This window comes from Sander vitreus, chromosome 1 (assembly GCF_031162955.1).
Source record: "Sander vitreus isolate 19-12246 chromosome 1, sanVit1, whole genome shotgun sequence".
Taxonomy (NCBI): Eukaryota; Metazoa; Chordata; class Actinopteri; order Perciformes; family Percidae; genus Sander; species Sander vitreus.
In genome coordinates this window covers 27,821,604-27,834,061 of record NC_135855.1, presented here as the reverse complement: position 1 = coordinate 27,834,061, position 12,458 = coordinate 27,821,604, and the positions used below count along the sequence as shown (strand labels likewise).

The 12,458-nt window shown below is 41.3% G+C and overlaps 2 protein-coding genes across 3 annotated transcripts in view; both read right to left on the bottom strand.

Moving 5' to 3' along the window:
- cnsta (consortin, connexin sorting protein a) overlaps nt 1–5,984 on the bottom strand; it is a 30,176-nt gene extending 24,192 nt beyond the window's left edge. Inside the window, exons 1-4 of the mRNA XM_078251383.1 lie at nt 5,880–5,984; nt 3,224–3,291; nt 2,017–2,388; nt 297–1,021 (exon numbers count right to left, since the gene is read on the bottom strand). Coding sequence (XP_078107509.1) covers nt 297–1,021; nt 2,017–2,388; nt 3,224–3,236 — 1,110 coding nt within the window. The 5' untranslated portion in view covers nt 3,237–3,291; nt 5,880–5,984. The remainder of the gene's footprint in view (nt 1–296; nt 1,022–2,016; nt 2,389–3,223; nt 3,292–5,879) is intronic.
- Nucleotides 5,985–6,460: 476 nt separating this feature from the next.
- Nucleotides 6,461–12,393, bottom strand: tfb2m (transcription factor B2, mitochondrial). Of its 2 annotated transcripts, none has more exons than XM_078251348.1 (10): nt 12,227–12,393; nt 11,269–11,631; nt 10,353–10,536; nt 9,999–10,090; nt 9,741–9,894; nt 8,967–9,115; nt 8,414–8,503; nt 8,116–8,175; nt 7,866–8,014; nt 6,461–7,476 (listed from the first exon to the last, which is right to left on the bottom strand). In XM_078251348.1, the coding sequence occupies exons 2-10, from the start codon at nt 11,554–11,556 to the stop codon at nt 7,287–7,289; spliced, it is 1,356 nt and encodes a 451-aa protein (XP_078107474.1). In that variant the 5' UTR covers nt 11,557–11,631; nt 12,227–12,393; the 3' UTR covers nt 6,461–7,286. The 2 variants fall into 2 exon arrangements, with proteins under 2 accessions (XP_078107474.1, XP_078107483.1); XM_078251357.1 differs by lacking the exon at nt 12,227–12,393 and adding an exon at nt 12,129–12,220.
- Between the last annotated feature and the right edge of the window lie 65 nt (nt 12,394–12,458).

The following is a 12,458-nucleotide window of genomic DNA, read 5'->3' as shown; positions in this document are numbered from 1 at the left end:
AGCTTAGGTGCGTACTTGCGTGCATGTCTGTTTGTGTGTACAGACACTGAAGACACCCATGCCTTAGGGTACAAAGTGCCATTCCGATTATAGTGCTGAGTGGATAACTGTGAATTCATAACTAGTGCTAGAGCAAAAGTTTAAAGAGACTAAAATGACAGAAAGACAGCAAGAAAAACTTAAAGAAACTATAAAGAGAAGTGTGTCTGTTTAAGTGAGTGACTGACATAATTGGTGGTGATACACAGCTCATAGTATCTGACATAACTATGCCAGAAATAAAACAGACAGCTTACCTGGTGAAGGTACTGTGGTAGGTGAGTGTCATCTCCTCTTTGTGCCAACTCCTCCAGAGACTCCAGCAGGGTAGGGCTTGGAATATGCCCTGTGGCGCTACTGGAGACTGAAAAACAAGTGGGCACTGGTGTGGAGGTAATGTGTTCCCAATTTGACATTATTGGTCCTGTGGTGGTAATGAATTCTGTACTGGTAACCATAGGCCCTGTGGTGAAGGTAAGGGGTCCTGTTGCACTAATATGGGTGGAAGCAACGGAAGTGTTAAGCCGTGTGGTGCAAGCAGTTACTGTAAATGTCTCTGCAGTTGAGGTTATAGGTCCTGCACATGAGCTGGCAAAGCCTCTGGCTCTTGTGGGCCCCTGGTTGAAGATGGGCTCTGTGGAGGAGGTTACATGATCTGTAGTGAAGTTGGTATTTTTTGCTATCCTGTCTGTAGCTTCTGTGATACATGTAGGCCCAGGTGGGCTGGTAGGCCTGGTGTCTGAGGTTATAGCAGGTGCAGGAGAATCTATAGGCCCTGTGGTGAAGGTGGGTCCCAGTGTAATGGACCCTGTGGTGGAAGCAACTGATTTAGTATTATGAGAGTCCACTTTGACATCACGTTGGCTCAGTTCCACTTGACTGGTGGGATATGCTGTTTCTGGACTGACCACTGGAATGACAGGAGATGTAGGCTCTGGACTGGTCCCAGGGCTGAAAGCATACGGAGTGTCCAACAGACTGCCTACAGAGGGAAAGCAAGACAGCAGCAAACAGAAAGAGAGATTAGAGAAAGAATAATTAGGGCACAGTTAACGTGCTGAAACAAGATTACAAAAAGCTGTCTGAAAGTCCTGAGGACACAGGTGTACAGTATAATGGTCTGTTACACTACAATACTGACACTATGATTTAAAGGTTAAGTCAGCCTATTCACTAAATAGAATAGAATAGAACCTAGTTGAGTTGAGTTTACCAAAAACTAGCAGTCTGACCAGCGGTGAGCTGTTAGGTAGATTTGGTTCATCGAAGACGCGAGCAAAGTAACACAGTACATAAAATAAGCACAGCAGACATGTCAGACCACAGCGCAACGTCACAGTGATTCGGTCAATGACTTAATGAAGCATTCTAATCCATAGACAAACTGATGGGTTGCTTCAGATCTTTAATTGATGTTTGAACAGGAGTTTACAGGTATAAGCTAATAAGTCTTTTGATGGAATAGAGCTCTAGAAACAACAGAGTAAACAAAGGTTTCACACTCTTCCCTTACAAGCCAATTGCTCATTCTTAAAAACACCTACTGTGCAAGTGCATAATAGTCTTTGTAAGTGACTGGAAATGTTAACAGCCAATGTATTATTGCCACTTATTTTGAAGCTCCACTAATCAACGTTTTTCATATTGACAATAAATCAACCTATGTGTAATATGAAAGGGGTCGCTCCCAATGACAATCCCAGAGAATTATCATGCAAGTCTGCAGCACTACTGAGCATGTTTAGTCTCTTTCAACTGTTAGCAGCTTTGTTTCCAGAAACAGCAGGTGGCTGTTGATTGATACATTCACAATACGCTACCTCCCTGGTGACAAACAGCAGAAGGAAAAACTTAGTGAACTAATAGTTACAGCAAAAAGTAAGAAGCATAGATTTCAAACAGTACTGTGTGTGAAAGTGTATGTCCATGTGTGTATATAATATGATTTTCTCTTTCATGTGTGTGTATGTTCCCTACCGGTTTCTGAATAGGAGGAATCAGTCATGGGAGTGTCTGGAGACTGGCAGCGAATTAGACAGCTTGATTCCTCTGACTCTTCCTCCTCTTCTTCTTCCTTCATCACCTCATCAACGTCTTCTTCTTCATCCTCCTCTCTGCCTCTTCCATGCTCCTTCTCGATGTCCTTCCCATGGTTGTTGACTGGGGCTTTTTGGATGATCCCTCCTCCCTCTTCATTTTGTGAAGGACAGAGACTTTGAATCTCTGTGAGCGCGTTTATCTGGTTGAGATTGCGAGTTTGGGCAGCGAGAGCTTCAGGGTTGGGAAGGTTATCAAAGAGGTCCACCCCGCCCACCTGAACTTGAACTCTGCCCTCCCTCTCAAGCTGACCTAGAGATAAAATAAAGGATCAGTTGGAATTCCAACATAATTAATAAAGTAAGAAAACCAAAGAACAACTGAATTCCTATGAATGTTATTCAGTTGACTTTGACTCCATATGTATAGGTCTGCTGCAACTTGAGAAAAAGCAACCAAAGGATAGGAAAAAACCCAGCACCGAGCCTTCCTCATTCTCAACGGCTTTTAGTTGATGTTATTTTCACCGTGAATCACATCTAATTTGTATGGATAGTGTGGTTTTGAGGGTTCTGTACTTAAATATGTTGCGCTTATATTTTGTGTAATGCTTTAAAGGACAATTCCGGCGCAAAATGAACCTAGGGCTTAATAACATGTACCGAGTCGAACGCTCTCTGGGATCTGTTTTCATGCTAATGTGTGCGAATGTATGGGTGTGCCGTGCAACCAGTAACCAGTAACATAGCTCAAACACAGCGTTCGTGATTCGACTGGTCATAACTGTTATCCAAGATGGCGGCCGCATGTAAACATTAACGCTACTGTCTTTATAATCTATCTTTGTAATAAACTGTCTGTACACGTACAAAGTTCTCAATGCTTCGGTTTGCATGTAGGGACCCTCATTATGCTACCGTTTAAGTGTGGTGCTATTTTGAGCCTTGTTAGTGGTGTAGAAATAGTGATTTACCCTTTGCCCCGAAAGCTAGCGTTAGCAGCTAACCCCCCTTTGCAGTAGCTAGTTTCAAGCTACAGACACATTTGATTAGCATGAAAACAGAGCCCAGAGAACGTTCGACTCGGTACACATATGTTATTAAGCCCTAGGTTTCATTTTGTCCTTTAATGAAATTCAAACACTCACCCCCATGATCCATCTGGCACCACCCTCACAAGGTCAGCGCCGCCTATTTGACAAGCCCTTATTCAAGCCTGCAGAGATAAGGCGAGAGAAGACAGGCACATATCAATGTAAGAACGTATGAGGAAGACAAAGTCAGACTCCACGCAGAGACGACAGAGACAGACAGAGAGAGTGAGAAAGGGAGAGACACAAAACAAGTTTAACCACATTCCTAGTTGTCGAACAAAACTTGTGATTTGACATTATGGGGATTTACACTTTCACCAACTCTGACAATGCATCACATGGAAAAAAACAACTGAAAACTCAACTGCACAAGTCCTTAAAGGGCAACTATTATATAGCATTTTCAGGATTAAAACCATTTTGTGTTTATACTAGAACATGTTTACATGCTTTAATGTAAACGTTAAAAAAAAAAAAAAAAAAAAACACACACACAATTTTTCTCATACTGCCCATGGCTGCTGCACCTGTATTCAGAAACATAATTTGGATTATTCCAGACTTTCACATATAGGTCTACACAGGGTAAAAGCATTTAAAATGAACTAATCTTAAAAAATGTTTATCATAGCTTTCTTTGTAAAGTGCTTCCCACAAACACACACAGATGGCTCGTCTTTGCAACATTGCACTGACTTTGCCCCCTATCCCTGGCTACAATATGCATGACTGTATCCTGTGCCAACAGTCATTTTGACATACAAATAGTTCAACTCCATAAAAAACCTCCACAAACACACATCCAGGCTAATGAAAGCCTGTCTCAGAGGAATAGGGCTGTCCTGGTTTCCCGCTGCACTCAGCTAATTGTTCTTCCTGTAACCCTGTATAGCCCTGGTTAAAACTCAGCCCAAACATTTAGAAAGAAAAAAGAAAGCCAGGACAAACACACCTAGCACAATTTTGATTCTGTGTACACATTGTTATTAAAACTTTGATGGACAATCAAGCGTATATATATATAGGCTAATTTGTAACACATACAAGTGTCACAGAGAAATATCTTGGGAGATGAGTTGATGAACAAATCAGCATTGAGGGTTGCTGTCTCCAAAGGGAGGTGAGAACCTTTGGGATAACATAACCATCTTGCCTTTATATTGCATAAGCTTAATATACATTTTAACAAAGGGACAGCGCCTTCTGTATGTGTGTTATATCAAGCTTGAGCTCTATCGACAACGTTTTATTTCCGGAATTGTTCAGGTGCCGTTGGAAATTCCGCCGAATGTCTGGTCGATTTTAGAAGGACTATGGTTATACAGTAACTGCTCCTCAGATCTCTGCAGGGTACATCGAGACAATTAGCTAGCCTATCTGTCCAATCTGAGTTGATTAAAACAAACTTTTGAACGAGCACATTCCACCAAAACAAGTTCCTTCCCGAGGCTATTTTGCAAAGGCACCCTTGCTCCGTCCAGCGCTTAGCCTGATTGGTTTAAATAAATGCTAATCCATCCTGGAATGCTGTGTGGACTAACCAGACCCTCCTCCACAGCGCTTTGAAGGAAGGTCTGGCAATGCCTGCTTCCTAGATGGCTTTAAGATACATATACTGTAGAAGAGAGTATTGTATTCTCACTCCAAGCTCTAAATGTCCCTCTGGAGGATACAAACTCCCAGCACATGATAAACAACTGACATTAAGGCTTATGCAACAGACCCTTCAGATTACACATACAGGTGTTACTGTACCGGTCATACATCTTTATAGGTGTTTTTGTATTTTCAGTATCCTTTAATGTCCCTCTCCCACAGAGCCATCTGTCCATACAACCATCCATCCTCTCCTCTTTTTTTTATCTGCACCCTACTCCACAGGGGACCATGAATAATGAAAGACAGAAGAAGGGACAAACGGAGTGGGGAATTCAGCCAAAAGGACAAACACAAGGTGGAGGAAACAAACCCTGTCCTGTGAGAGGCCACTGCCAAGACGTTACAGTCAGCAGAGCTACAGCAGATGGGAATATAACTAAAAACATGACAAAAAAACTGACAGTGCTTTTCAAGTTTCTGTATGTAGACGTTGTATAAATGAGCTAAACTCAATACAAATCTAGTAAGTTAGGAAATGAGACGAAAAGATTTGCCGTAAATTGCACCCTTGTTATTCAAAAAGCCCCATAACACCGATACGTTAACAATTCCACGCTAGTAGCTAACAGTTAGTTGGCTTATAAACCTAACGTTAGGTCTAATAAGAAAAATAAGCTAACGTTAGCGTGTTACGTTACGTTAACAGTAAAATTATTAAGTTAGCTTGGTCGCTATCGTTACGGTTCAAGTAACGTTAGTGTTGATTTAACGTTGCGCTTCTTGACAGGCTAGAAAACGTTTGAGTAACGTTAGTTAGAGACGGCTAATAACAAGCATAACTTAATAGATAGCTAAACAGCAACAGCAATAACGTTAACGTTACCTAACGGTACGGCGACAAATTAGTCAACGTTAACGTTACGGTATACTGCTGTTGCTAGCTAACTTACGTGAGCTAACGTTAACCGACCGAGTCACATCTGGCCAACATACCGCGGAGAATGTTTTAAAAATATACACCTTAATTTGCTCTACTCTACTATTCATAATTATCAATCATTGGCTAGACATTTACATGTTCTGCGACACATAATAGTCAAGCTGTACTTACGGCTGAAAAGGGTTGGCTGAACTCGGGCATTAGACACTTTGCTGTGGATGTTGTTGTAACGTTAATGACTGTAGGTATAACCAACAGTCAGTCAGGTCGTTGCTACAGCTGCTGTCATCAGGCCTGCTGCTGTGAGCTGTTGGTGGGCGCAGGATGCACTGTCGCCACCTTCTGTTTCAACACTGTCAGTACGTGATTGGACATTTCTGCAAACAATTTAATCCATTGCACCAATTCTCTAAGATTACCTAGTTTTACTTCATGATGTTGGCAAAGCCATATTTTTTGGGGACAGCTAGTGTAGACTACCGTAGACAATCAAATCTACCAATTGGTCTTTACAGTTAAGTAATTTATTTGAGAACCAATATTTTTGTGCAGATGTATTATTGCTTTGCATGTATAACATGAAGACAGATAATTTAAGCTTTCATGATATATGGGAAAAAAATGTAAAAGCATACCAACCTAGTGAATCACTGTTTTCACCTCCTGGAACCAGGGAAGAATAGTAATAGATTTAGTCTGGCTAACATCAGACAAATTGTGTGAACACTTACTAAAACCAATGTCTTCCCACATTACATTTCAAAATTTTGATTTAATGATTTCTTTAAAAAAAATTCTATTACACACACAGTTTACATAATCCATAAGACATGACATTTCAGTCAGATTTAAAGCTTAAGTACACACAAAAATACAAAAATATATACAGACCTGATGCTATACAGTGAACAACTTCCTCTTTCTTCCTGCACTGCTACTCCAGTTTTGGAAAATAATGTAATCGAAGATACATGCAGGGTTGTGTTGTGACACTGCTGTCACAGTAAACTGCATCAGCAAAACTGCAGTTGTATCAATCATTTACATGCGCATTTCTGAATTATATCATTTTCATGACTTTCATGGCTTTTTTTTCAGCCCGTTGGACATGCTGTTGTCTTCATACAGGGGTTTTTCCTTTTACATAATTTAACTAATCATAAAACCTTTATTCTGCAACAAAATGTAAATGTTCCCACTGGCCGTCAAATAAAAATGTCAAATGAAGGCCCAAAAAGGACAATTTCTGCTACCGAGTTTTTAACTCATTGGAATTGCAGTTCAGGACATCACAGCAGGGTCATCTGAAGTCATTACTCCATTGTCACTCCCTACAAAAGTATATTATCTCAGGTAATAAATACATTTCAAGTTATTCAGCTGCATCCATTTTATGAACATTTTACATGTTACTATTTTTTGTGTTTCTGTATGTATCTTCTGCGTCCCCCCGTTTAATTACATCACACATTATAGTATTCCTTTTTTATATTACATTACCATTATATTATATGTGTTTTTGTTTTCTTTTGCATTTCATTTCTATAAAACTATACACATGACCTGTATGTCTATATTTTAGCCCCAACCCTCCCTCTGTGTGTTTTCCAGAATCTCTTCATAAAGCCAGCTCTGTGTAAACTCCTGACTCTTGTCCATCAGCTGGAACAGTCGAAGATACTCCTCTGGATATACATGGCCTGTCAATATGTCCTCCGGCATGCCCATCTCCGATAACAGCTTACTCCCACTATCTGGAGACCAGAGACTAAAAAAAACACAAGAGAGGGAGAATAAACAAGTTAGAAAACAGCCTATAATACTACTATAGTATGGATCCACTTAGTGGAAGACTTACAGACACACAAAGAGCAGTTCTTTTTTTTTGGGGGCATTTTCAGCCTTTTATTTTTGACAGGACAGCTGAAGACATGAAAAGGGAGAATGACATGAAGCAAAAGGCTGCAGGTCGGAGTCGACCCTGGGCCCGCTGCGTCGGCAAGTAAATCTCTATATATGGGTGCCCGCTCTACCGACTGAGCTATATGGGTGCCCACAAAGAGCAGTTCTTTGATGCAACATGTGCAATGTGTTAACCACAGGTCTGTCTCAATAGCTTTGTGTGTGTGTGTGTGTGTGTGTGTGTGTGTGTCTTACTTGAGCCTGTCAACGAGCTTGACCTTTCTCTTTGCCAGACACTGCTTTATCATCATCAGCAGAGTTGACGCATTAGAAGGAGTTAGGCCGGCAGAGAAGAGATCAGCCCGCGGACGCAGACGCACTAGGCACAGGTGGTCATTGGGAAGCTGAGGGAAGAGAGGGACAGAGGATGAGGGGGGACGTTATATTGTATAGACAATTCCAAACAACTTTACATTGCTGTTATCGAGTCTGCTCTCTTCCTTACCTTGCCCTTAGCGCTAGGTACACTCTGTCTGGAAGACCTCACAAATGACTCCCAGGGCTCCTGCACAGACAGATAAGGAGGTTGATAACTAGAAGACTATCAGATTTACCCTCTTTATGTTGAAAATGTGTAACCGCGGAAGCTTTAGTAGCTCGATCCCCAGCAATAACTTTATAGAAGTATCATCAAACTAAACACAGTCACATGCGTTCTCTTTTAACTTAAAAATACTAATATAACTATTTAAATATCAACCTTACTGGTTTTAATACATTTGTTACCCTCCCTCATACTGTACCTTGTGCAGTAGTTCGATATCACAGGCCATCTGCCAGAGGACACTGAAGGCTCTGTAGTGCATCATTTCACCTGGACATGACACCAGTTTCTGATGGAGAAATAACTGTGTTAAATATTTTATACAAGGTTTATTCAAATTACCAGACACAAGTCACCCTCAGCTTCAACTAGTGATGATGTTGTCAGCATCGATATGGCAATTTTCAGGGCAGATCACCAAAGTGGATGATTATACTGATAGGTGCAGCCTATCGATCGGAGGCTTCCAGCGGGATGTCAGGAGCTGTGGTGTCTATTCGTAAGAAGTGCAGCTGCCATTCAACCGGGTGACGCTTTTTCTGTGTGCCGATCTGATGGCCACATCATGCTTTATGATGAATCATACACAAGTTTAAGGAGCTGATGGGATAACATTTCACTGGAATTGTACCTTGTACGATTTCATGTGACAAATAAAAATGGATTGATTAATTTGCCGGTTTAAAAGCAGCCCCTAATGAAAACAAGAGGCATAAGCATGGGTGTAAACACAAACACACACGTTCTTTTACCAGGTATTCCTTCTCGCTTATGAAGAGGTTGAGCTCTACTCTTCCATATCTGTAGACAGACAGCCGTTCAAACAAGGCGTAAACCATCTTTAGCAGCATGCCACGCTCATTACGCAGGGGCAGGATACCCACCACCTTCACTGGGATGTCTAGAGAGACACACATGAAAACATTACCAACCCATCCCACCAACCAAATGCTATGGGCATATATGTTTAAGGTTAGGATAATACTTATGTATTTAGTGTATGAAGGAGGTGGGATTGTTTTGCAGCCAGAGAGGCTCAACTAAAGGAACAAAAAAACCTCTGTGTGTATGTCAGTCCCTCCAGAAAAACACGATTATGCGATTGCATAATATGCAAAATGTGCAGGGCTTGCATGATTTCACAATCCCTGCATTTTCGTTGCAAAAAAGTCACATATATCTTAGCAGAAAGTTGAAAAATGTTGCGTTTGCTTCACACAAGAGCAGCCATTTCCCCTGTTGCCATGGGAACGTTATGAAGTGATATAATTATGCGACGTGAACATCATCGAAAAGCTGCAAACCCCGCGATGAAGCCACGATGAAACTGCACTTTTTGCAAGTTCCCGCAAATTCATTGCATAAAAATCCCGCATATTCCATTGCATTTTTTAAGAAAACGTGCCGCATAATCATCAAGTTTGCCCACAACAATCACAAAAAACCTGTGCATTTTTCTGGAAGGACTGGTATGTGTGAGAGACTGAATATGCAACATAGCAGCAGTGTCTTAGGTTTTTTCTCACCATCAGTCCAGTTAGCCTCTGATATCCCCAGGTCGGTGAACAGTTTGTCAGTGAACATGACAGGGGGTTTAAGGTTTCCACTGCCGATGGGGTCTAGTTTAAAGTAGTCACAGTGAACTACTTCCAACTGACCATCAAGATGACCTTCCAACTCCTAAAACATAAAAATGTCATTTATTTTTCTAACTGCTAGAGTAGAACTAAGAATTGGTCAAGCTATGTGTAAGGATATTTGATGTGTAGGAGTGTTTGTGTTACCTGTAGATCATGAAGGAAGAACCTATCCCCTTCAAGAGCCACAACTCTCTGAGCTCCAGCATTTAGCAGTGTCCTAGTCAATACCCCAGGACCTAAGAAAGACAGACACAAACACCGAACATCAATTCATTTTTGTTTCACGGACAAGTATGATATAATGTGCACAAACTTATAAATCATAAAAACACATTTTTCTCAAATGCATCCAAGTAAAAAATAAATGGTTTAGTTTGCCAATGTTTATGCCAAATTAGATGGAAGGTACACATCAAACAAACTCGCAGAAGAACAAATATTCATACATTAAGTCAACCTCAATGTTTCACACTGTCTGACTGTTGTACAAATGCATACCTGGGTTACATTCGAAGATAACCGTTTTAGTATCCTCAGGTCCTAAATGCTGTGTTACCAGTTTAGCCAGGTCTGGGTCCACTATGAAGTGTCTGATTACTTTACAGGCCTGAGCACAGCGTACATTCTCTTCTACCTCCCCAAGGTCCAGGAAGTCATACCGGCACAGAGGACGACATTGGCCCTGGAGAAAGAATAAAATGCACATAGAGTGTGAAAATAATAGATATCATATGTGACAAAAGCTTACAGTATATTTGGAACCACGGTCAATCTTTCACTCTTGTACATTTTAGGTTTACTGCACAAACACAAGATTTATATCAATATGTGCATTTTCTCCTCACACTAAGTGGTTAAAGTAGCCAGAAAACCTCAAGAATTATACAGTGCATTACCACAGAACCATATCAATTGAAACTTAAATGGTCCCTGAGGCTAAATTTGAGCATTGCAGCAGCAGACAGTAACAGAATACAGCATGGATAAGAGAGTACAACAACAACAACAAAGTGTCAACTTCTGGGCTAACCGCAGTTGTTTGGGGCAAAACATTGGGGCCAGGTGCAGGGTCAGAGCCGGTCTATGTGTTGTGCACCTCAACAATCAAGTTTAAGACAGGATATCAGACCATAATGATGAAAAGAAAGCTGATACTAGAGCAGACTCAACCACGCAACACAACCAACAGAAATTACTTAAAATGGTTTAATAGTTGAACCATATGTCAAAACACATGTACATACAGCAAAGAATTTGCCACGGTTACTAAATTCCTTAAAAGTGGAAAATTCCCTATCATTTTACATCAATAGGTACAAAAAAAGAAGGGTTGTGTATTTTATTAGAACTTCACATACACCAAGCTGCAGTGGAAGACTAGTATCTAGAATCAAGTAAAGCTAAAGACAACTACCTGTACAGCCACAGCAGACAGGTTCCTGTGTGCGAGTGCTGAGGAAGGGGATGTCCTTTCTGCATGGGGCTGTTGGGAGCTTGGACCAAGTGTGGGCCGACCAGGACCCGAAGAGAGAGAGTCCAGGCTGTAGGTCCTTCTATGAAGCACAGGAGCCCCAAGGACACAGAAGCCAGAATGACCCACAGGGGCCAATGCTGCCTTGTGAAAACAGGATCTACTTCTGATGGTCTGGCAGCAAGCAGAGCGCATCATCATCTCCACCACTCTACACATCTGGATGGACATGGTGGACCAGTTGACCTTTAACTACAGAGGAGGAAGGGGGAGGGAGATTGGGGGACCTCTTCACGAGGCCATTGCCTAGAGAGAATGGGGAGGAAAAGGGACAAGGGATGTTAAGAGGAATAAGAGACATTCGAGTGTCACTAACTTAGAACATGTTGTATCATTAAATGACACTTGTGTAACTCGCTAGAGTTCAAGAATTATCGCTCAAAAACTGTTCTCGTAACGTTAGCTAACCCGGCGTTTGACTAACTTAACGTATTTAAAGGGTAGATACAGTGAATACAATTATAAATGACAGGCTTTAAATGACCATTAAGTTAATATCGTAATACAAAAACAATCGTGTGCCAAAGTGAATACAATATGTTCTCCTAGCACGTGGGAAAATAACGTTAAACTTTTTCTTCCTAACTGAGATGGCTTAACCCTATTGGCCTTACTGGAGAGGTATTCACTGTCCTTCATCCTGTAGATTTACAGACTTTGGCCATCAGCTCGCCAAAGAGCCACACAATAACCTCGCAGGCAATCTGTTACACAAAGGCGATGAACAGTTGGATGATACTTACATATCAAAGTTGTTAGCCGACTGGGTAGCCTAGTACGCTAACGTCGCTTACAACTAAATGCATTTTATGTCGTTTCATCTAGAGAACCACAGACATACCTTATTGAAGAATATCTTATAACGTTATATATCCATATATAAAGCCATCAGTGATTTATAGATTGCGCTTGTCGGTCTGTTCGTTGGTAAAACTACATGACATTGAGCTCTCAGTAGCCCGACCCCCGAGCTGTATTTCACAATTCTCGTGGTGCTGCAGGCGCGTCGCGCATTTGATTGTCGTCATTGACATGCGACTATTACGAGGACCAGTCAGAAACTCGAGGAAGTT

Coding starts and splice junctions, on each gene's coding strand:
- tfb2m (XM_078251348.1), bottom strand. CDS start 11,556: ATGTCCATCCAGATGTGTAGAGTGGTGGAGATGATGATGCGCTCTGCT. Junction 9,895..9,998: donor TCTTCCTTCATGATCTACAG/GTAACACAAACA, acceptor TTTATGTTTTAG/GAGTTGGAAGGTCATCTTGA. Junction 7,477..7,865: donor AAGCTCGTTGACAGGCTCAA/GTAAGACACACA, acceptor TGTTTTTTTTAG/TCTCTGGTCTCCAGATAGTG.